Consider the following 24,754-nt stretch of genomic DNA (forward strand, 5'->3'; position numbering starts at 1 on the left):
ATATATTATAAGGAGACAAACGGCAATACGTAATAAACTTAGTATAATCCCAGCTATCCAGCCTCCAATACCCTTAAACCAATTAGCTGGATTAAGAAAGGAGAAAGTGTCTGACCACCAACCATCTTTAGTACGATCATTGTCTTTATCATACTGATCTCTAAGTCTCAGGACTTCAGAAGGAGACAAGCCTGTGTTTCTATTTGGAGTGTGTCTGACTGAAAAGAGTGCAAGAGGCAAGCACTCCACCCAGCTCTTTCCTGTGTCTGCCATGGCCTTTTGAATTTTCAGTTTGTGTCCCATTTAGTCTTTCCACCTTCCCACTACCTTGTGGCCTATATGGTGTATGAAATGTTTGCTGTACACCCGGGGCCTGCATGACTTCCCTCTTTATTTCTCCCGTGAAGTGTGCACCCCTATCTGTTTCTGTGGTTTCTGGGACACCATACCTGCAGATCAGTTCTTTCATCAGTTTTTCTGTACTCATTTTAGCATTTGCACGTTTTACCGGATAGGCTTCCGGACAACCAGAGAAGAGATCTACACATACTAGGATATTTGCATACACTCCTACCTTGGTAGCTGTATGTCGTCAATCTGCCGTCTCTGAAACGGGTAGAGAGACCTAGGTGTCGCTTTCTTAGGGACTTTTACTGTTTTACCTGGGTTGTGCTGTGCACAGATGAGGCATGATTGTACAAGTTTCACGGCTGCGTAACTGAAACCAGGAGCGATCCAGAAGGCATCTACCATGGCACACATGTGACTTTTTGAGGTGTGATTGGGGCCATGTGCTGCTTGCGCCATGATTGGGAACAGGGACTTTGGTGGGCACATTTTATCCTTATTCTCCCATACTCCATTTGAGTTCAGCTCAGCTCCCAGTCTCCCCCGGTGTACCTTCTCTGTTTGGGCAGCCTTTTGCTGGAGGGATTTCAGGACATCTAGACCCAATGTGGCTGGAATACGCTGACTCCCCGCCACCGTCCACTGCTCTCTCTAGGCCGCCTTGTGCTATTTTAGCAGCCTCGTTCGCCCTTCTATTGCCCTCTACCTCCACGGAGTCACCTTTCTGTGTGCTTTTACCTTGACAATGCCAACCTGGACTGGTAACATCAATGCCTCCATCAATTGTTTCACCAGCTCTGCATTTTTAATGGGCTTCGAATCTGTGAAAATATTAGCGACTTTACCTGCAGCGGCTCTACACGCCTCAGTGAGTGCCTTCAACTCTGCCTCCTGCGCCGACATGTGAGGAGAGAGTGGTTCCGCTCGGATTACCTCATGTGAGGATACTACTGCATATCCAGTGTAGAATCGTCCATCCTGGTGGTATCTGGGGCCATCTACAAAAAAGAAACTCAAAGTCTGCATTAGGAACAGGTTTTTCATGAATGTGTGCAAACCCAACTGTCTCCTGACTCATCAGTTCTATGCAGACATGTTCATGTGTCATGTCAAAGTATCCTTCCTCACTTGCTAATACGGTCACCAATTCCCCCTTTTCTGAATCCACAGGCAGGAGGTTGGCTGGATTCAGAACATTACATCTTTTGAGGAGTGACATACTCAGGAATTAGTAGAACACACTCAAGTCGGAGCTGTCTGGCCATAGACAGATGTTTTGGTTGAACTTGTAGGAGTATGGCATGGATGTCATGTGGGGAATAGATTGTCAAAAGAAACGTCAGTGTGATCTCACATGCCTTCCCTATTACGTCTCCACTTTTTTCCTTGTGCTCCAGCATACATGACAGGTCGTCTTATTGTCCTTGTTTGCTCAATTTCTTTAGCTACCTTAAGGAGGTCTTTCGGATCTACATATCTCCATTCAGGTCTGACTGTCTGTACTGCGTCTCGTAAGTCTTTGTTCATACCGTCAATGAATGCATTCACCAGTATTCTAACATCAAGTGGGTTTATGCAAATGTACCCCATGTCTGCCCATTTCAGCTGTAACCGTCCAAAGTATATCTCTACCCTCTCTCCTTTTTGCTGTGTCACATTAGTTAGGAGTACAGACTGCTCTGATTGTTCCACTATAGCCCATTGTCTTAGTGACTCACAGTACGTCTCCCCAGATCGTGCAGATTTATCATCCATGCCCCAAGCCTGATTCTTTGTCACATCTGTATGTGTCTTAATTATATGATCTAGTGCGTCACCTGCCTTTAAACTCACCAATCTCTCTAGGTCTGCCCAGGTACACTTATATGTCTGCTGTACTTCCTTTATGTGTCTGTAAAACGGGAATGGTTGGTCTTCAGGGTCAGGCAGCTGCTTCAGCAAAGCTAGCTGGTCATAGGGGCTCCAGGGATAATACACCTGCATCTTTCTTATTCTAGTCACACTTCTAGGTCCTGATGGGGTTGGTCGTCTGATGTCTACTGTCAGCTTACTCCTCAAGGGCCAATGTCCCCACTACCCACTATCCACACTATTATGTCAGCTTCTTATGATCTTGTCTGGATAGGATTTAGTGCAATTCGCTTAGGTCAGTAGCACAGGTCACACAAGTAGCTATTCACACAGCCTGACTATCTTGCACTTTGGATTTGATTAATACTTTTTCCAGGTTCTTTGCTGCACTACTTCCATATCTATCCTCAATTATATCACATAACCGGTCTCCTTCTTCGGGTGTCTTTCCCTGACTGTTCCCCATTTTATCTTTTATTCTTATCCTGTTTTTCTTGTTTCTTTCCTGTTGGTCCCCTGCCTTAGGTGGTGTATTGGGTAAGCTCAAGACTAGGCTCTACTATACCTCGTTACCTTCTTCCTAAGGTGCCAACAGGTTAAACGGGGTGTCTGTTCCTTCTTGTACTACGTGTCTCGTGTACTTATATGCTAGGTAGCATCCGAACAGTAACACTCCCACAACACACAGGATTGTAAATAAAGTGTCCATCTACTGGGGTTCTTCAATCATATCTCGTCACAGGCTTATTTCATGATCCTGTGCTCATTCTATCACACTCTTATCTGTCACAAGGTTTATTCGTAAAGGGTGTTGATTTAAGCTTAGGCGGTGACCTCCCCGAAAGGACGCTGTCACATAACCCAGTTAGGCAATATCACCACTCTTTGAACGAATACCTACTGTGCAGCTTATTTTTCTACTTTCCACAATCTTTCAGATCAAAGCAGCCACTCAACAACCTCCTGGATTCCTAACGCGGAATCGTCTATTGTGAAAAACTTGTCCGTCCGGGCTTTTGTAATATGAATTGTTCACCTAACCTCAAGGTCCGTAATGTTAGACCTCTCAACGTATCATTCAATGGGATATGTGTATTTAATGCTAGTAATATCCACCATTCATCTCCCTTACGTACGTGGTGAAATTTTTGTATATTCAACCCTGGGACTGTTCCCGCAAACGTCCATGCACCATACCCATTTTGATTTGCATCAGCTCTTCTCCTAAAGATAGCAGTATACAGGCAGAATCTACAATAACCTCTCATTCGAGCAGAAGTTACATATGCGTGTCACACCCGATTTCCTCAGAGTTCTTATATGGACCAGATTTTATGGCCCCCTCCTCTACTAGATTCCCCTTGATACGGACCTTAGTTAAAATGATATATTATGAAGAGCAGAGAAGAGAAGAATGATCTCTTACCTGGCCAGGTGTTTAGGTCTGCTGTTCACAATTTCATCAGTAGTTGAAGTGGTCTGTAGGTCGGGTAGTCTTGGAGAGGTGCCTATTTCAGGTCCCTGTTCGGGCGCCAGGAAACTGTCGGGATCCCTCAGATACCTCTTTCATCCAAAGGACCGATGTTCTTGGGTGTAGGCACCATATGTCTCTAATTAATTATCCCGTCGAGAAGAATAACACAGACACAAGCTGTATGATACAACTCGGGATGCCTGCCAAGACGCCTCTGGCTTATCAGTTAGGCTTCCATCTTTTATAGCAAAGAATTTAGATATTTACAGACATGCGCAATAAAGAAAAGAAAAATAGTTACTTCTACAACAGCTTTGCCATGTAAGCAGGAAATATTTGACCTTGGTTCACAAGGGAGATGTCTGAGACATCTCCTCGAAGAAAAGATAAAGTTCAGCAAAATTCATTTAACTCATTCAGTTCTTATCAACATGATGGAGTGGGGGGTATAATGGGGAACTGCAACTGATGAATTGAGGGAGAGGAGGACTGGGAATGATGAAGTGAGGAATGGGGGACATCAATTGAATTGAAGGTGGGGGATGGGGAGAGCAAATGAGGACCTGGGGGAGAGCAATCAATGATGAATGTTGAGGGTGGTGGGAGTAAATGATGTATTGAATGTGGGGGAGAGCAGTTGATAATGAATAGAGGGTGGGAGAGACAGAAGACATGACAATGAATTAGGGCGGAAGAGGCATGTAAATAAAATGAATCGGGGGAGCAGGAGGCACATAGTGGGGGGAATTGATGATGCAGTGACTGGTAATGAATTGGGGAAAGAGTACAGGGGCTAATTAATGTACGGTATATATTAGGTGGGGAAAATTTTCTATTTATAGTTGGTGGGGGTTCAGTGGTGGATTATCTTTATATACAATTGCCTTAAATTGTCTGTCATCCACTTCCATCTGGATGTCCCCGAATCTCACAATCCACCGCGCCGCACCGGAAGTTCGCCGACTGCCATTTTGGAACACCCAAGTGATGCCGCTCAGATCCGAGCCACTGCTGCGATCTCGACCGCCGCTCGGATCCAGGCCACCGCTACGATCCCAACCTCCACTGGGATCGCAGCTGCTGCTCGGAACCAGGCTGCCGCTGCGATCCCAGCCGCCGCTGCGATCCTGACTGCCGCTGGGATCCTGGCAACTGCTTGGATCCCAGCCGCCGCTCGGATCCCAGCTGCCGCTCAGATCCAGGCCACCGCTGCGATCGCGATGCTGTGAAAGTGGGGTAACGAGGGGGTATAACGAGAGGGGTGTAATGAAGGGGGTATAATGAGAGGGTGTAATGAGGGGGTGTTAATGAGGAGAGAGTAATGAGAGGGATGCCTCCGCCCGGCCGCCGCCAGGGCCCACTGCCTGACTACACGTGCCGGATCCCGCCGCTGCCAGCCCACCCACCTCCGTGCAGTCACAGCCGGCAGGAAAGTCCACGGCTTGAGGCCTGTGCTGGAGATTGGGTGCGGCCACCCCCTGGTGGCGCCACACACCATCTCCAGCACAGGCCGCAAAACACTGTCTTTCCTGCCAGTTGTGACTGCACGGAAGTGGGTGGGTCGCTGCCCCCATCGTGATGTTACTGCCCTCCCGATGCGATAGCATCGGGCACACATCTAGTAATTTATATTTGGAATGGTGGATTGCAAAATAACTATCTATTAGGTGCATGTCTGTATTCAGATGTGTATTGTAGAAGAAAGGGGAAAAAGTGGGGAATGTGCTCTAGGTAACTATGTGTTATTTTATGTAGAGATGAGTCCTGGGTGGAAGAAATAATGGCGGTCTGCGCTGCATGAAAAAGGAAAGAAAAGATGAAGGACTTCAGCTAGAGACGTCACTGTATTACCTGTACACTATATACATAGCTCCTGTGTATAATGTCACTGGTGATCACTGAGTTACCTGTACACTGACATTATATACAGAGCTACTGTGAATAATGGCATTAGTGTTGTGTTTTTTTTATTAATGATCAGTATTGTAGCATTCGGTCACTATGTGGTGGTAGTATGTGATCTGGTTATGATGTGGTGGTATTTTTCTCTGTATGTGGTATTATTTGATCACTATGTGATGGTAATATGTGATCTGGTCATGGTATGGAGGTATTTGTTCCTTGTGTGTGGTATTATTCTGTAACTAGGTGGTGATAATATCTAGTCTGGTCATGGTGTGATGGTTTATGACCCTTGTATGTGGTATTAACCCCTTCACTACCAAGGGTGGTTTGCACGTTAACTCCCGGGCCAATTTTTACAATTCTGACTACTGTACCTTCATGAGGTAATAACTCTGAAACGCTTCCATGGATCCCAGTGATTCTGACATTGTTTTCTCGTGACATATTGTACTTCATGTTAGTGGTAAAATTTCATTCAAATAACTTGCGTTTATTTGTGAAAAAAACGGAAATTTGGCAAAAAATTTTAAAATTTCGCAATATTCCAAATTTGAATTTTTATGACCTTAAATCACAGAGATACAGCACACAAAAATCTTGATAAGTAACATTTCCCACATGTTTACTTTACATCAGCACAATTTTGGAACCAAATTTTTTTTTTGTTAGGAAGTTATAAGGGTTAAAAATTGACCAGCGAGTTCTCATTTTTGCAACACCATTTTATTTTTACGGACCACATCACATTTGAAGCCACTTTTTGAATATTTAAAAAAAATTAACATTTAACTTTTTTTCACAAAAAAAATACTTCAGATTCAATTTTTTTCATTTTACCAAGGGTAACAGGAGAAATTGGACTGCAAAAGTTATTGTGCAATTTGTCTTGAGTACGCTGATACCCGATATGTGTGGGGAATCACTGTTTCGGCGCATGGTAGAGCTCAGAAGGGAAGGAGCGCCGTTTGACTTTTTCAATGCAAAAGTGGCTGGAATTCAGATCGGACGCCATGTCGCGTTTGGAGAGCCCCTGATGTGCCTAAACAGTGGAAACCCCCCACAAGTGACCCCATTTTGGAAACTAGACCCCCCAAGGAACTTATCTAGATATGTGGTGAGAACTTTGAACCCACAAGGGCTTCACAGAAGTTCATAACGTACAGCGGTATAATTAAAAAATCATATTTTTTCCACAAAAATGATCTTTTCACCCCCAATTTTCATTTTACCAAGGGTAACAGGACCCTAAAAGTTACTGTGCAATTTTTCCTGAGTACGCTGATACCCCACATGTTGGGGTAAACCACTATTTGGGCGCAAGGCAGAGCACGGAAAGGAAGGAGCGCCATTTGACGTTTTTGGCTGGAATTGAGATCGGACACCATGTCGCGATTGGAAAACCCCTGATGTACCAAAACTGTGGAAACCCCCACAAATGACACCATTTTGGAAACTAGACCCCCCAAGGAACTTATCTAGATGTGTGGTGAGAACTTTGAACCCCCCAGTGCTTCACAGAAGTTTATAATGCCTGGGCGTGAAAATAAAAAAATCTTATTTTTTCTACAAACATGATCTTTTAGTCACCAACTTTTTTATTTTCCCAATGGTACCAGGAGAAATTGGACCCCAAAAGTTGTTGTCCAATTTGTCCTGAGTACGCTGACACCCAATATGTGGGAGAAAACTACTGTATGGGCACACGTCGGGGGTCGGAAGGGAAGTAGTGACGTTTTGGAATGCAGACTTTGATGGAATGGTCTGCGGGTGTCATGTGCGTTTGGAGAGCCTCTGATGTACCTAAAATATTGAAACTCCCCACAAGTGGCCCCATTTTGGAAACTAGACCCCCCAAGGAACTTATCTAGATGTGTGGTGAGCACTTTGAACCCCCAAGTGCTTCACAGAAGTTTATAACGCCCGGGCGTGAAAATAAAAAAATCATTTTTTTCCACAAAAATGATATTTTTGCCCCCAATTTTTTATTTTCCTAAGGGTAACAGGAGAAATTGGACCCCAAAAATTGTTTTGCAATTTGTCCTGAGTAGGCAGATACCCTATATGTGGGGGTAAAACACTGTTTGGGCGCATGGCAGAGCTTGGAAGGGAAGGAGCACCATTTGACTTTTTCAACGCAGAATTGGCTGGAATTGAGATCAGACGCCATGTTGCATTTGGAGAGCACCTGATGTGCCCAAACAGTGGAAACCCCCCAATTCTAACTCCAACCCTAACCCCTACACACCCCTAACCCTAATCCTAGCCCTAATCCTAACCCTAGCCCTAGCCCTAACCCTAGCCCTAACCCTAATGGGAAAATGGAAATAAATACATTTTTTTTATTTTAGTATTTTTCCCTAACTAAGGGGGTGATAATGGGGGGTTTGATTTACTATTTATGGCGGTTTTTATGTTTGGCAGCTGTCGCACGCTAAAAGACGCTTTTTATTGTAAAAATAGTTTTTGCATCACCACATATTGTGAGCTATAATTTTTCCATATTTTGACTCACCGAGTCATGTGAGGTCTTATTTTTTGCGGGACGAGTTGACGTTTTCATTGATACAATTTTCGGGCACGTGACTTTTTTGATCGCTTTTTATTTTGTTTTTTGGGAAGCAGAATTTACAAAAACCAGCGTTTCATGAATTTCTTTTGGGGGGGGTGCGTTTACGCCGTTCCAGGTGCGGTAAAATTGATAAAGCGGTTTTATTCTTCGGGTCAGTACGGTTACAGCGATACCTCATTTAGATCGTTTTTTTATGTTTTGTCGGTTTTATGCAATGAAAACTATTTTATATAAAAAATAATTATTTTTCCATCGCTTTATTCTGCAAGCTATAATTTTATTTTTTCGCTGATGATGCTGTGTGGCGGCTCGTTTTTTGCGGGACAAGATGACGTTTTCAGTAGTACCATGGATATTTATATGCGTCTTTTTGATCGCGCGTTATTGCACTTTTTGTTCGGCGGTATGATAATAAATCATTATTTTTTGGTTTGTTTTTTATTTTTTATTATTGTCACATCACAGATCGCTTTGCAGGCACTGAGGAAGCCAGCTTCCTGCAGGCCCCTGGAGGTCCCCGCCGCCATATTGGATCCGGGGGCCTGCAGGAAAGGAGCCCCCCACAGCAGTGCTGCACATTGCGCTGCCGTGGGGGGCTCAGAGAAGCACGGAGGGAGCCCCCTCCCTGCCGATGCTTCCCTTTAACCCCCGGTACACCGCGATCGTGTACACCGTGATCGGGGGCGGTCCGTGACACATTGTGCTGGGTGTCAGCTGTGATAATCAGCTGACACCCGACCGCGATCAGCGGCGCTCACCATGTGGGCGCCGCTGATCGCTGTGACGTAATATTCCGTCCATGGAAATTAGGTCCAGGGTCACATGGACGGAATATTACGTCCATTGTAGGTAAGGGGTTAATGGTCATTATAAAGAATATATGTGACTGATTCAGTCATTAGGTGGTGATAATATCTGGTCCGGTCATGGTGTGACGGTTTTTGACCCTTGTATGTGGTATTAATGGTCATTACAAAAAATATATGTGACTCATTCCCTTAAAGAAAAATAAATAAAAATATACCTAAAAAGAGTACTGGATATTTTAAGAAATGTTTAATAGGTTAGAGTAGAGTAGGGCCCGGCCAAAAGAGTCTACTTTGTCGTTGTGGCGGCTTAAAAATTATTTTGGCCAAAACAAAAGCTGCTGGCCATGTATGCTTTCTGGTATCTGCTGGGAACTGTTAGGGTATGTGCACACGCTGCGGATTCTGCTGCGTTTACAGTACCATTCAAGTCAACCTATTTTGAAAAACGCTGTGCACATGCTGCGGATTTTAACACGTGGATTTGCTGCGGGTTCAAATCTGCAGCATGACAATTCTTTTTGTGGATCCGCAACGTTTTTACACCTGATCCACTATAGGAAGACAGAGGTTTAAAAACGCAGGGAAATCCGCACAAAATCTGCACTAAATCCACAGGTAAAACACAGGTCATTTGACCTGCGGATTTAGACAAATCCGAGCGGAAAAATCCGCAGAGTAATCCACAGCTTGTGCACATACCCTTAATATCAGATTGGTGAGGACATGGTGCAGAAGATGAATTCTTCCAAGAGCGGATGGTGGGACTGTGGAAGGTTCGAGGGGTGGAGGCAGAACTGGGGAGAGTCTCAAGGGGGCCTGAAAATTTTGCCAGTATGGGGCCCCAAAATTCCTAGCGGAAGCCCTGCCTACAGGTGGCCATAATTTTTTCTATGTGCCCCTACATAGTATTAATGGCACGTGTGCCCCCATATATTAGTAATGTCACCTATGTGCCCCCATATATTAGTAATGTCACCTATGTGCCCCCATATATTAGTAATGTCACCTATGTGCCCCATATATTAGTAATGTCACCTATGTGCCCGCATATATTAGTAATGTCACCTATGTGCCCGCATATATTAGTAATGTCACCTATATGCCCCCATATATTAGTAATGTCACTTATGTGCCCCATATATTAGTAATGTCACCTATGTGCCCCCATATATTAGTAATGTCACCTATGTGCCCCCATATATTAGTAATGTCACCTATGTGCCCGCATATATTAGTAATGTGACCTATGTGCCCCTATATGTTAGTAATGCCACCTATGTGCCCCATATATTAGTAATGTCACCTATGTGCCTCCATATATTAGTAATGTCACCTATGTGCCCCCATATATTAGTAATGTGACCTATGTGCCCCTATATGTTAGTAATGCCACCTATGTGCCCCATATATTAGTAATGTCACCTATGTGCCTCCATATATTAGTAATGTCACCTATGTGCCCCATATATTAGTAATGTCACCTATGTGCCTCCATATATTAGTAATGCCACCTATGTGCCCCCATACTGTATATTAGTAATGTCACCTATGTGCCCCCATATATTAGTAATGTCACCTATGTGCCCCCATATATTAGTGATGCCACCTATGTGCCCCCATATATTAGTAATGTCACCTATGTGCCCCCATATATTAGTGATGCCACCTATGTGCCCCCATGTTTTAGTAATGTCACCTATGTGCCCCCATGTATTAGTAATGTCACCTATGTGCCCCCATATATTAGTAATGTCACCTATGTGCCCCCATATATTAGTAATGTGACCTATGTGCCCCCATATATTAGTAATGCCACCTATGTGCCCCCATATATTAGTAATGTCACCTATGTGCCTCCATATATTAGTAATGTCACCTATGTGCCCCATATATTAGTAATGCCACCTATGTGCCCCATATATTAGTAATGCCACCTATGTGCACCCATATATTAGTAATGTCACCTATGTGCCCCCATATATTAGTAATGTCACCTATGTGTCCCCATATATTAGTAATGTCACCTATGTGTCCCCATATATTAGTAATGTCACCTATGTGCCCCCATGTATTAGTAATGTCACCTATGTGCCCCCATATATTAGTAATGTCACCTATGTGCCCCCATATAATAGTAATGTCACCTATGTGCCCCCATATATTAGTAATGTCACCTATGTGCCCCATATATTAGTAATGTCACCTATGTGCCCCCATATAATAGTAATGTCACCTATGTGCCCCCATATATTAGTAATGTCACCTATGTGCCCCCATATATTAGTAATGCCACCTATGTACCCCATATATTAGTAATGTCACCTATGTGCCCCCATGTATTAGTAATGTCACCTATGTGCCCCCATGTATTAGTAATGTCACCTATGTGCCCCATATATTAGTAATGTCACCTATATGTGCCCCCATATATTTGTAATAAATAAAAGATTGACCGTCACATCCAAACATAATTTGTTGGGGGGGGACATCCTGCGGCATTCCATCTGCTTTCATCGGCAGTTGCGGCACTTGCTCTGGTACACTCTCCTTTATTACATGTATATGCACTTTATTCCTTATTTGCTACTCTGTGCAGCTCCAGATGTTCTCCCTGTTATCAACCCTCATGGTAGACTCAGGTTTTTTATAGCCATGTGGGCAACGTAACTTGGTAGCAACAAACAATGGTCTATTATTGTCATCTACCATGTTTACCCTGGCATAAATTAATTTGTATGCAAGAACCTTTTTTTAGTATTTACATCTAAACTACAGAGTTGTTCACTGATCCCTTATGTTACTGCCTATTTCTGTGCAGTTCCAGGTGTACCCTACTTCATTAACCCTTATGGTATACTCCGGTCCTTTATGGTCACATGGGCGACGTGCAGTATTGCTTTATCCTCTTGCAAAACTTAGTGGCAACAAACAATGCTATCTACTAAGGCATGTTGTGTCTGCCATGGATTAATTTGCATGTAAAAACCTTTTTTGTATTCACATTTAACCTATAGGGTTACTTATTGACCTTTCTTTGTGTCACTGCTTATTTTCTTGCCGCAGCTTATCCCCCTCTTTTTGGAGGCTTTTTTGCCCTGTCTTTTTATGATTTTTTTCATCTTTTAATATATGGAATAAAGAATTATGGTTTTAAACACATTTTTTGTAATCTTCACTTTTTTTCTACATGACATACATCATTGTGGAATTTGTTGGTTTCTGGCCAAATATGTTTCTAGAGCCGTAGTAGATGATGTCGTCCTCATCATGAAGTAGTTATTTCTCCTGTCACGTGTAGTGAGATGACTCGTTGCTCGGGTGTCCTCCGAGTATTTTGGCGTGCTTGGAGATTTAGTTTTCTTCGCCACAGCTGCATGATTTGCGGCTGCTGGACAGCTTGAATACATGTGGGAATTCCCTAACAAACAGGCATTCCTCACATATATAGAGGCTGTCCAGCAGCCACAAATCATGCAGCTGTTGTGACGAAAACTAAATCTCCGAGCACGCCAAAATACTCGGAGGACACCCGAGCAACAAGTATACTCGCTCATCACTAGTCACGTGTAATGAATATCTCCTCAGTATTGCTAATGCCGATTCCACTGTCGGTAAATGAGACGAGAATTAGCGTTATGGAAGATGAGTCTATGAGTGTCATGATCCAGGACGGGGTTTCGCTTTGGCCCATCCTGATCAGACTGGGGGTTAATTGTTCCGCCTCTCTCTGGCAGAGGGCGGCTATTTAATGCTCACTGGACCTAGGTCCGGTGTCAGTTATACTCCTGCCCTCGGCTGAGTTAGTTGACCTTGTGCGTACGTGTGCCTTGTGCCTGATATCTTGCTTGCTTGTTTGGTTTTGATCCGGTTCTGTCCCTGTTACGAGTTCTGCCTGTCCCTCTTTACTGCGCTACCACTCGTGTATGACTCTCTGCTTGTGACCCGACTTCTCTCTGCTCGTCCCCTTGGTACCACGTCGCCCTCTTGTGTATGACCTTTGGCTTTGTCTGACCACCCGTCTGTTTGTCCCTCCTGTGCCTCGTTTGCCCGTACTGTGTGTGACCTCCGTTTTGCCTGACTCTGAGTTGTTGTATGGTGTCCTGTCATCTCTGAAAGCAGGATGCTAAGCCCCTCCCCCTTGCAGTCACATGACCATTGGTCCTGTGCCAGCTTGCTAACTTCAGTGTCCTCAGGTCCTGTGCATCTTTACTTTCCGGCGCTGACAGGATCCTGACACCGATAGTTTGAAGCACGCATTGTCACCTCTGCTGCCCTGCTCCACAGGTATCTTTTAGCACTGTTTCTGTACTCAGGACACGCGCACTGGCTCAGTGAGCGAGTGTAGTGCGGTGTTCCTGACATAACTGACCATTACCATTTTTTTTTCCTCTGCTCCCCTTCTCCTGTGTATGTGATGGATCCTGTGCACGCTCTTTCTGATCAGGTAAAGCAGCTGACTCAGATGTCTCAGAAACTCCTTGGAGAACAACGAGTCCTGGCTCAGTTTCAGCAGCTGATCGCTGACACTGTGCAGGGGGTATTCTCATTGGGGGCTCAGGATGTTACATTAGTTTCCCCTGAGTCTCCGATTAAGTTACCGGATACCTTTTCTGGAGATAAAAAGAAGTTGAGTTTTCAAGGAGGGCTGTAAGCTTTTTTTTTTTCATTGAGACCACACTCTTCTGGGGATGAAGGTCAGAGAGTGGGGGTCATTATGTCTCTGTTAAGGGGAGCTCCCCAAGCTTGGGCTTTCTCCCTTTGGACCACGGCCCCTAGGAAGCACTCAGCCGAGTGGTTTTGTTCAGAGTTCAGGCGCTGGGCTGCTGAGGTCTGCTGGAATTATGCCGCCCTCCAGGGTTTGTTCCGTAGAGGCCTGTCTGAACATCTGAAAGATGCCTTGGCTCTCCACCCTCCGTCTGATTCCTTGGAGGAGGCTATGACACAGGCCGTCCGAATGGATCGCAGGCTACGGGCGAGGGGAGTGATGCAAATTGAGACACCGTTATTCTCCCAAAGAAGGGGAGCCTGTCCTACACTGGAAACCATGGAGATGGGAACCATCGACTTCAAAGGGAACGAAAGGAGACAACGGCGCGTGGGAAAATGTTGTTTTCACTGTGGCAATGTGACATTGGAAAAAGGATTGCCTCTCCCGTCCACTGACCAACAAGCGACTGAGCCCGGGTGATTGTCGTGGAGGTCACCCAGGCTCTCAGGTAGCCTTTTCTGCCTTTTCAAAAATGTTGTTGCAAGTGGAACTTTGTTGTGGGAGTGTCTCTACATCCACTTCTGCCTTCGTGGATTGCGGATCATCATTGAACTGTATTGACTCTGACTTGGTGGCCAGGTGTAAGTTAGGGACAGTTAGGTTGGAGACTCCTATTCACATTGTTGCCTGTTGTGAGTTCATTTTCCCCTTCACCATTGAGGACTGATGAACTCCCTCTTCTGGTGAAGGAAGGTAGTGAGGCTGATTACCAAGCACCTGAGCAGGATGATGATGACTGGGTGACTGGAATTGCTGACTGGATATAAGGCAGCCGACGCCCTTCTGCCTGGCTGGTGATTTCTCTGAGGGATTCTAGGAGACCAGTCTGATTCCTGCTCCTCAAAAGCTAAGTTTTCTGCTCTGCTTTTTGCTTTTGTGTTTTGGTTTTGTTTTGCCTTGTTTTTCTGGATTTCTGCCATTCCCGGCTGGGGTGAGCTGAATTCCTTTTTGCTCTGTCTTCAGAAAATGCCTGAGTACTGATATAGTCTTTTTGAAGCCTAGCGTCTTCATGGCTTTTTTCCCTATCAGTCTGTTGGCTCTTGTTTTGATAGGGTTTTGGCGGATTGCAGACAGCAGCTTTTCTATCCTGTCCTATCTAGTTAGCTTGGGCCCCATCATTTGCTCAACCTATCTTTCTATCTGTGTGAGTGTTTTTTCATCTTGCTTCACCGTCATTATATGTTGGGGGCTGCCTATTGCTTTGGGGACTGCTCTGGGGCAGTTTAGATTTCCCTTTCTGTCTTTAGGCTATTTAGTTCTCCGGCTGTGATCAAGGGGTCTAGGGCACCGTAGGAACCCCCCACGGCTACTGCTAGTTGTTGTTGATAGGTTCAGGGGTCTGCAATCCGATAGCTGCCAACTTCTCTGGTTTTCTGGACTTAGCTAGTATTTCTGTTTTTGCCTCCTACGGTGACTCATTCATAACAGAATCACCAGCCATACTGCAGATCCTAGGGTACTCAATAGCAGGAATGAATTGTAAAAAAAAAAAAAAGTGTGTATATTTTTTCCTCTATATCTCTGAGGCCGTAGGGGGAATTTTTTTTTCTCTCAATGGAGATAAAGCAATTGTCTGATCGTGTGGAGCAGCTCACTGCGGAAGTGCGGGGAATTTCCGCCTACCTTGCTCATTCACATGCTGCTGAACCAAAGATCCCTACTCCTGATGTGTTTTTTGGGGATCGGTCTAAATTTTTGAATTTCAAAAATAATTGTAAATTATTTTTTGCCTTGAAGCCTAACTCGTCAGGGAGCTCCGCGCAGCAGGTTAAAATTGTCATCTCTTTGCTGCGTGGCGATCCCCAGGATTGGGCGTTTTTTTTTAAAACAGATGATCCTATTCTGACTAATGTGAACACATTTTTTCAAGCCTTGGGGTTGTTGTATGACGAACCTAATGCTATTGATCAGGCTGAAAAGACCCTGTTGGCATTGAGCCAGGGTCGAGATTCTGCAGAATTGTACTGTCAAAAATTCCGAAAGTGGACGGTCCTTACTACCTGGAATGATAATGCCTTGGCAGCTCTCTTTCGGAAGGGTTTGTCAGAAGCCGTAAAAGATACTATGGTGTGATTTCCTGTTCCCTCTGGTCTTGACGATTCTATGTCATTAGCCATTCAGGTTGATCGGCGTTTACGTGAACGCAGGACTGCACGAGAGGTGTTGCCACCTGTTGAACAAGTGTCTGAACCTATGCAATGTGATAGAGTTTTGTCCAGGGAGCAACGTCAGGAGTTCAGAAGGCGTAATAAGCTGTGTTTTTTTTGTGGAGATGCCTCGCATATTATTTCTGTCTGTCCTAAACGAGAGAAACATTTTGCACACACGTTTTCTGTGGGTGGTGTTCAACCTAAGTTTCTTCTGGCAATTACTCTCTGCTCCCTGTCCACATTTTCCGCCAAGGCTTTTGTGGATTTGGGAGCAGCCCTGAACCTAATGGACTTGGATTTTGCTAAACGTTGTGGATTTCCGATGACACCTCTGCGGACGTCTATCCCTTTGAGGGGGATTGATGCTACTCCATTGGCGAAAAATAAACCTCAGTTTTGGACCCAGGTGGTAATGCGGGTCACCCCAGACCATCAAGAAAATTGCAGATTTTTGGTGTTGCATAATTTGCATGATACCATTGTTCTGGGGTTTCCCTGGTTGCAAATTCATAATCCAGTTTTGGATTGGAAATCTGTGTCTGTGGTGAGTTGGGGTTGTCGGTGTGCCCTTAGTGAGGCTCCGGTTTTTTCCACCTCTCCTCAGTCGCATGATGTTCCTGACTATTTGGCAGACTTTTATGATGTATTTAGTGAGAATGAGTCTTCGTCTTTGCCTCCTCATAGGAGTTATGACTGTGCAATGGAACTGAGCCCGGGGTGTAAATTTCCCAAGGGTTGGCTCTTCAATTTATCTGTACCCGAGCACGAGGCTATGCGATCCTATATTAAGGAGGCGTTGGAGAAGGGTCATATTAGACGATCCTCTTCACCCTTAGGTGCCGTTTTTTTTTTCGTGGCCAAAAAGGATGGTTCATTAAGGCCTTGTATTGACTATCGTTCCCTCAACAAAATTACTATTAAATATCAGTATCCGTTACCCCTGATTTCGGATCTATTCATCAGAGTTAAAGGTGCTTGCTGGTTTACCAAGCTTGACCTCAGGGGGGCGTATAATCTTATCCGCATTAAGCATGGGGATGAATGGAAGACGACGTTTAATACTCCGGATGGACATTTTGAGTACCTGGTGATGCCTTTTGGGCTCACTAATGCCCCTTCTGTCTTCCAGTGCTTCATGAACGACATTTTCCGAGACTTTGTGGATAAATTTTTGATTATCTATCTGGATGATATTTTGATCTTCTCCAAGGATTGGGATTCTCATGTGGAACATGTTCGGACTGTGTTCCGGATCTTGAGGGAGAATTCCCTGTATGTCAAAGGATCGAAATGCCTTTTTGGGGTACAGAGGATTTCATTTTTAGGATTTATTTTGTCTCCGTCAACTATTGAAATGTGGACCCGGCCAAGGTACAGGCCATTTATGATTGGGTTCAGCCCACTTCTTTGAAGGCCCTCCAGAAGTTTTTGGGTTTTGCTAATTTTTATCGGAAATTTATAGCAAAATTTTCTAGTATTGCCAAGCCATTGACTGATCTGACTAAGAAGGATGCTGATGTGTTGAATTGGTCTCCGGAGGCTGTTTCTTCCTTTCAGGAGCTGAAGCGAAGATTCACTTCTGCCCCGGTTTTGCGGCAACCTGATGTCTCACTCCCGGTGGACGCTTCTGAGATTGGTGCAGGAGCTGTTTTGTCCCAAAAGGATCCTGTAACATCTAAAATGAATCCCTGTGCTTTCTTTTCCCGAAAGTTGTCCCCATCTGAACGTAACTATGATGTGGGGAATCGGGAACTGTTAGCCATGAAATGGGCATTTGAGGAGTGGAGACATTGGTTGGAGGGAGCTAAACATCAAGTCGTGGTCCTCACTGACCACAAGAATTTGATTTACCTGGAGTCGGCCAAACGCTTGAACCCTAGACAGGCTAGGTGGGCCTTGTTTTTTACACGTTTTGATTTTGTGGTCTCTTTTCTTCCTGGCACTAAGAATGTCAAGGCTGACGCTCTCTCTAGGAGCTTCTTTGCTGATTCTCCTGTGGTGACCAAGCCTGCTACCATCTTAGGCGAAGGGGTAGTTCTTTCTGCCATCTCGCCCGATTTGAGATGTGCTCTGGAAGAGTTCCAGGAGGACAAACCTGAGCGTTGTCCCAATGGAAAGTTGTATGTTCCTGACCAGTGGAGGAAGAGAGTGATGTCTGAAGTTTGGCTGGTCATCCAGGTATTTTTGGTACTAGAGATCTGGTGAGTCGGTCTTTTTGGTGGCCCTCCTTGTCTCGTGATGTCAGGAATTTTGTGCAGTCCTGTGGGACTTGCTCCCGGTCTAAACCTTGTTCTCGCTCTAGTGGGTTGTTGATGCCTTTGCCGGTCCCCAGGAGGCCATGGACCCATATTTCAATGGATTTCATCTCTGATATGCCTGTCTCTCAGAGAATGACTGTTATTTGGGTGATTTGTGATAGGTTCTCTAAGATGGTTCATCTTGTACCACTCCCTAAGTTGCCATCTTCCTCTGAGTTGGTGCCCCTGTTTTTGCAACAGGTGGATCGCTTGCACGGGATTCCTGAGAACATTGTATCTGACAGAGGAGTTCAGTTTGTGTCTAGATTTTGGAGGACTTTCTGTTCCAAGCTGGGAATTCAGTTGTCCTTCTCCTCTGCTTTTCACCCTCAGACCAATGGGCAGACGGAGAGAACAAACCAGACCTTGGAGTCGTATTTGAGATGTTTTATTTCCGCTGATCAGGATGATTGGGTTTCATTTTTGCCCTTGGCCGAATTTGCTTTAAATAATAGAGCTAGTTCTGCCACTTTGATGTCACCTTTTTTTTGTAACTTTGGGTTTCATCCTCGATTTTCTTCAGGGCAGGTGGAGCCTTCTGCCTGCCCAGGTGTTGACACTGTGGTGGAGAGAATGCACCAGATCTGGGACCAAGTGGTGGATAAGTTATCTCTCTCCCAGGAGAAGGCCCAGCGGTTTTCCAACCGACATAGGACCGTTGGTCCCCAGTTTAAGGTTGGTGATATGGTTTGGTTATCATCAAAAAATATCGCTATGAAGGTGGCTTCTCCTAAGTTTAAGCCTAGATTTATTGGATCTTACAAGATTTTGGAGATTATTAATCCGGTCTCTTTTCGTTTGGCTCTTCCTGTCACATTTAAAATCCATAATGTGTTTCATAAGTCCTTGTTGAAGAGGTTTGTTGAACCAGTTGTTCCTGGGGTGGCACCTCCGGACCCTGTATTGGTTGAAGGTAACATGGAATGTGAGGTAGAGAAGATACTGGATTCCCGTCTGGCTAGACGGAGATTCCAGTATTTGGTTAAGTGGAAGGGTTATGGTCAGGAGGATAATTCCTGGGTCTCTGACTCTGATATTCATGCCAAAAGATTGGTGCGTGCCTTTCATCGGGCTCACCCTGATCGCCCTGGTGGCGTGGATGAGGGTTCGGTGACACCTCCTCAAGGGGGAGCTACTGTTGTGAGTTCATTTTCCCCTTCACCATTGAGGTCTGATGAACTCCCTCTTCTGGTGAAGGAAGGTCGTGAGGCTGATTACCAAGCACCTGAGCAGGATGATGATGACTGGGTGACTGGAATTGCTGACTGGATATAAGGCAGCCAACGCCCTTCTGCCTGGCTGGTGATTTCTCTGAGGGATTCTAGGAGACCAGTCTGATTCCTGCTCCTCAAAAGCTAAGTTTTCTGCTCTGCTTTTTGCTTTTGTGCTTTGGTTTTGTTTTGCCTTGTTTTTCTGGATTTCTGCCATTCCCGGCTGGGGTGAGCTGAATTCCTTTTTGCTCTGTCTTCAGAAAATACCTGAGTACTGATATAGTCTTTTTGAAGCCTAGCGTCTTCATGGCTTTTTTCCCTATCAGTCTGTTGGCTCTTGTTTTGATAGGGTTTTGGCGGATTGCAGACAGCAGCTTTTCTCTCCTGTCCTATCTAGTTAGCTTGGGCCCCATCATTTGCTCAGCCTATCTTTCTATCTGTGTGAGTGTTTTTTCATCTTGCTTCACCGTCATTATATGTTGGGGGCTGCCTATTGCTTTGGGGTCTGCTGTGGGGCAGTTTAGATTTCCCTCTCTGTCTTTAGGCTATTTAGTTCTCCGGCTGTGATCGAGGGGTCTAGGGCACCGTAGGAACCCCCCACGGCTACTGCTAGTTGTTGTTGATAGGTTCAGGGGTCTGCAATCCGATAGCTGCCAACTTCTCTGGTTTTCTGGACTTAGCTAGTATTTCTGTTTTTGCCTCCTGCGGTGACTCATTCATAACATTTGCCATTGACAAAACACCACTGGTTAAGAATAACGTTATGTTTTGTACTGAAGAGTTTCTCCTTAAAGTGAGTTCCTTACACCAGGAACACATTTTATGCTTTGTGATGGACAACCTGCCTGCGGGACTGGTGTTGGGGTTCCACTGGTTACAATTGCATAATCCTGTGATTAATTGGGAATCTCGGGACATTGTTAAATGAGGTCCCTATTGTTCTGAAAAATGTCTTGTTACGGTGTCTGTGTCGTCCGTGGGTCTGGAAGGTATTCCGGAGTGCCTGAAAGACTATACGGACATTTTCTCCGAAAAGGAGGCTGAGGTTTTACCACCACGCCGCCCATTTGATTGTGCCGTTGACCTGGTTCCAGGTGCTAAATTGCCCAAAGCCCGCTTGTATAACCTTTCGGGTCCAGAACGGGCCGCGATGAAAGAATATATTTCCGAGAGTCTCCGTAAGGGACACATTCGTCCTTCTGTTTCTCCCGTGGCGGCGGGGTTCTTTTTTGTAAAGAAAAAAGACGGTGGTTTATGCCCATGCCTCGATTTTCGTGAGTTAAATAAGATAACTGTGAGGAATATGTATCCCCTTCCACTTATTCCTGATTTATACAACCAGTTGTCCGGAGCTAAGTGGTTAGATCTACGGGGAGCGTATAACCTTATCCGAGTCCGGGACGGAGATGAGTGGAAAACCGCTTTTCTCACTACTGAAGGGTTGTTTGAAAATTTGGTCATGCCTTTCGGCCTGACCAATGCTCCAGCGGTTTTCCAAAATTTCATTAATCATGTGTTCTCTGATTTCATTGGACGTTTTATGGTGGTATATTTGGATGACATATTCATCTACTCTCCTGATAAACTGGCTCACATTGGTCATGTTCTGGCAGTTCTCCAAAGGCTCCGGGAGAACTGTCTCTTTGCTAAATTAGAAAAATGCTTATTTTTTGTCCAAGAACTGTCTTTTCTGGGGTTCATTGTGTCTGCTGAAGGGTATCGCATGGATCCTAATAAGGTGCAGGCCATTGTCGAGTGGGTTTAACCTTGTGATTTGAAGGCTCTGCAGCGTTTCCTAGGATTCGCCAATTACTACCGTAAATTTATAAGGGGGTTCTCACAGGTGGTTAAACCCCTCACAGACATGACTCAAAAGAGGGCCGATATCAAGAATTAGTCAACCGCAGCGGTATCGGCGTTTCAGTTTTTAAAAAAATGTTTCATGTCTGCCCCGGTTCTTATTCAACTGGACCCGTCTGAATCATTTATTGTTGAGGTAGACGCCTCAGAGGTGGGGGTGGGGGTGGTATTGTCCCAGGGACCCGCCACTTTGACCAATTTGAGAACTTGCGCCTTTTTCTCAAAGAAGTTCTCCCCTGCAGAGAGAAACTATGATGTGGGGAATCGAGAACTTCTGGCCGTAAAGTTGGCCTTTGAAGAATGGAGGCATTTTTTGGAGGGGGCTGTCCATCCTATAACCGTAATTACGGACCACAAAAACCTAGCTTACATTGAGTCAGCCAAAAGGTTGGCTCCCAGACAGGCTAGATGGTCACTTTTTTTTTCCCGATTCAACTTCTCGATCACTTTTCGGCCATGATCTAAAAATGCCAGAGCGGATGCCTTGTCACGCAGTCTAGATCCAGTGTCCCCCCCGGAACCTCCATCCTCCATTCTTCAGCCTGGGGTGGTGGTGGCAGATATTTCTAACGGGAGATTCGGGAAGCTCAGTCTCTTGCACCTCCGACTAAGCCGGTGGATAAACTTTTCGTGCCAGTTCAGTTTCGCCTCAAGGTCCTCCGGGAGTTCCATGACTCAGTTCTGGGTGGACATCCAGGGATCTCGGCTACCCGGAAGGCCATTGCTAGTGTATTCTGGTGGTCTGCTTTAGCCTCTGATGTTGGGGAATATGTGTCTGCTTGTGATGTTTGTGCCCGTGCAAAAACCCCCCATAACCGGCCGGCCGGGGAATTGGTACCACTGCCAATTCCTGAGAGACCATGGACTCATTTGTCCATGGATTTCATCACCAGCCTTACCCCCTCCAAGGGTAACACCGTCGTTTGGGTTGTGGTGGACAGGTTTAGTAAGCAGGCACATTTTGTACCTTTGGTAGCTCTACCTAATGCGGAAACATTGTGCTGTGAGCGAGTGTAGTGCGGTGTTCCTAACAATGAGAAACGTATTCAGCTGCCAACTCCGAGGAAGAAACTGCTTGTTGTCTGTGGCCTAAAATATATAGGTTTTATTAGTAGATGTAAAGAAGAAAACTAAATACTGTAAAATAATAAATCTCCTCATATGTTTCCCTTATTATCTCCAGAAATTGTATTATTACACAGGATTTTTATGATGTTACATCTGCTCATCTTCTCATTCAGGTCTCTACAATATCAGATCCTCTCAGTGAAGATCTTCTATATAAGAGCATTTTCCTGATTTACCCATCCAGGATGGATATGGACAGAGACAAGATGGCGGAGAGGATATTACACCTCACCCTAGAGATCCTCTTCCGGCTTACTGGAGAGGTGAGAGATTCTGACGTCACATTACATCATTCTTATCTATGGGAATAACAGATGGACAGAACTGGAGAGGTGAGGACTCTGGAAATGTCTGTAGTGAGATTTATTAATGTGTCTCTCCATAACCAGGATTACACAGTAGTGAAGAAGACCTCTAGTGAGCGCTGCCAGGACTCTGTGTCTGAGGGATGCAGAAGACCCATGAGCCCAATCACGGGGCCTCCACCTCACCCCCTGATACATGAGGACATCAATTACCAGAAGATCCTAGAACTCACCTACAAGATGATTGAGCTGCTGACTGGAGAGGTGACACTGCTGGGAATGTTGGGACACTATACAGTAACACTATGAAGGGATCAGGAAGATGACCGTATCATTGTATGTGTCAGGTTCCTATAAGGTGTCAGGATGTTGCTGTCTATTTCTCCATGGAGGAGTTGGAGTATTTAGAAAAACACAAAGATCTGTACAAGGACGTCATGATGAAGGTCCCACAGCCCCTCACATCACCAGGTAATAGACAGGACTAAATGCACACGGCCTACAATTATCTGTATGTAAAGAATGAATTCAGTCCCTGTATGTGTTTCCTCCAGATCTATCCAGTAAGAGGACAACACCAGAGAGATGTCCCCATCCTCTTCTTTCACAGGACTGTGAACAAGAAGATCCCAATGTTCCTCTGGATCATCAGGTAGATGGAGAGAAGGTGTCATGAGATCTCCCCTATGATGTGTAGACGGCTGTGAAGGTCTTGTGCTCAGTCTTGTTTTATCCACCAGTATTATATGTTTTATACTTGTGTGATGAGAACGGTGGAGATGGCAGGATTAGAGCTGATCATAGATGGGCAGCACGGTGGCTCAGTGGTTAGCGCTGCAGCCTTGCAGCGCTGGGGTCCTGGGTTCGAATCCCACCAAGGACAACATCTGCAAGGAGTTTGTATGTTCTCCCCGTGTTTGCGTGGGTTTCCTCCGGGTACTCCGGTTTCCTCCCACACCACTCTAAAGACATACTGATAGGGAATTTAGATTGTGAGCCTCATCGGGGACAGTGATGAAAATGTGTGCAAACTGTAAAGCGCTGCGGAATATGTTAGCGCTATATAAAAATAAAGATTATTATTATTATTATTATTATTATAGATGTGACTTCTCCATCTGTCTGTGACTTTTACTATATTTGTTTCAGGCTGAAGATCTGACCCATATTAATACTACTGAGACATATGTGAGGGGTGGTGAGCGGTGTAAAGAGGAGATTCCTACATATGACTACCCAGGTGAGTAGTAACCACTAAATGCAGAGAAGTCACAGATTCTTCTCAGTCACCGGCTGTGGCTGCTTTATCTGTGGTGTAGTCCGGTCGTATCACAATCGTGTGATCACCATTTGGCCTCAAGACCACAACATTCTCCTCCTCCCAAAACTGTTCTAATGACTTTGGGCATTGAAAGCCCTTTTCTATATAACTTACCACCTGAAGGATCCACCTACCCTCTGGCATTGGATGATGCTGACCGTTACCTGCCCAGGTCTGTAAACTACAAAGTCAAATGACAGCGTAGAATGTGCTGACAAGTTAGAAAATCACTTCAAGAAACGTATTATAATGGGTCTGTAAGAGAAAGTGGAGGGTAATGATGCTGTTGGCTTCCTAGATCCCTGATATCTTATTGGATGAATCTCCCTTCTCTCCCTTCTGTGCTGCTGAATGTCTCATATGGTCCCTACAAGACCAGGTCCAGTCTTTCTGGCCAAATTTTGCTTTTATCAATAACATTAAATGTGCAGTGAAACCAAGTGTGAATTTCTGTACAATAACAACAGAGTTTCCCTTTGTCCTGACTTTTCAATTTGTACTAAAACTAATTTCAAGGAGGATTGTGATAAAGTAAAAGATAAGCATTACACCTGTGCCATGATATATCTCTAAACTGTGCGTCGCTGAAGGCTGTAATATACATTTATTCACCCCTGCAGGACATGTGTTGGCATGGCTCGAGCCCTGGTTTCATAGATTCTCTCCACATCATAAATGACATTTTTTCGATCCTAAGGAATTCCAAATTACTGCACAATCTCTCCTGAAATGGGGGGCAATATTTTTTCTAATCTTCT

General features: G+C 44.9%; 1 protein-coding gene and 1 pseudogene across 1 annotated transcript in view; one reads left to right on the forward strand and one right to left on the reverse strand.

The window, feature by feature from the left end:
* The window catches only part of LOC141047308 (uncharacterized), a 442,763-nt pseudogene that overhangs the window by 124,101 nt on the left and 293,908 nt on the right, over positions 1-24,754 (reverse strand).
* LOC141047322 (uncharacterized) overlaps positions 1-24,754 on the forward strand; it is a 32,852-nt gene that overhangs the window by 5,013 nt on the left and 3,085 nt on the right. Inside the window, exons 2-7 of the mRNA XM_073542383.1 lie at positions 3,138-3,246; positions 22,484-22,633; positions 22,760-22,939; positions 23,023-23,146; positions 23,230-23,327; positions 23,825-23,915. Of these exons, the coding sequence (XP_073398484.1) occupies positions 3,223-3,246; positions 22,484-22,633; positions 22,760-22,939; positions 23,023-23,146; positions 23,230-23,327; positions 23,825-23,915 (667 nt within the window). The 5' untranslated portion in view covers positions 3,138-3,222. The remainder of the gene's footprint in view (positions 1-3,137; positions 3,247-22,483; positions 22,634-22,759; positions 22,940-23,022; positions 23,147-23,229; positions 23,328-23,824; positions 23,916-24,754) is intronic.

The sequence above is a fragment of the Dendrobates tinctorius genome, unplaced genomic scaffold (assembly GCF_039654945.1).
Source record: "Dendrobates tinctorius isolate UK_male_01 unplaced genomic scaffold, ASM3965494v1 ptg000126l, whole genome shotgun sequence".
NCBI classification, from domain to species: Eukaryota; Metazoa; Chordata; class Amphibia; order Anura; family Dendrobatidae; genus Dendrobates; species Dendrobates tinctorius.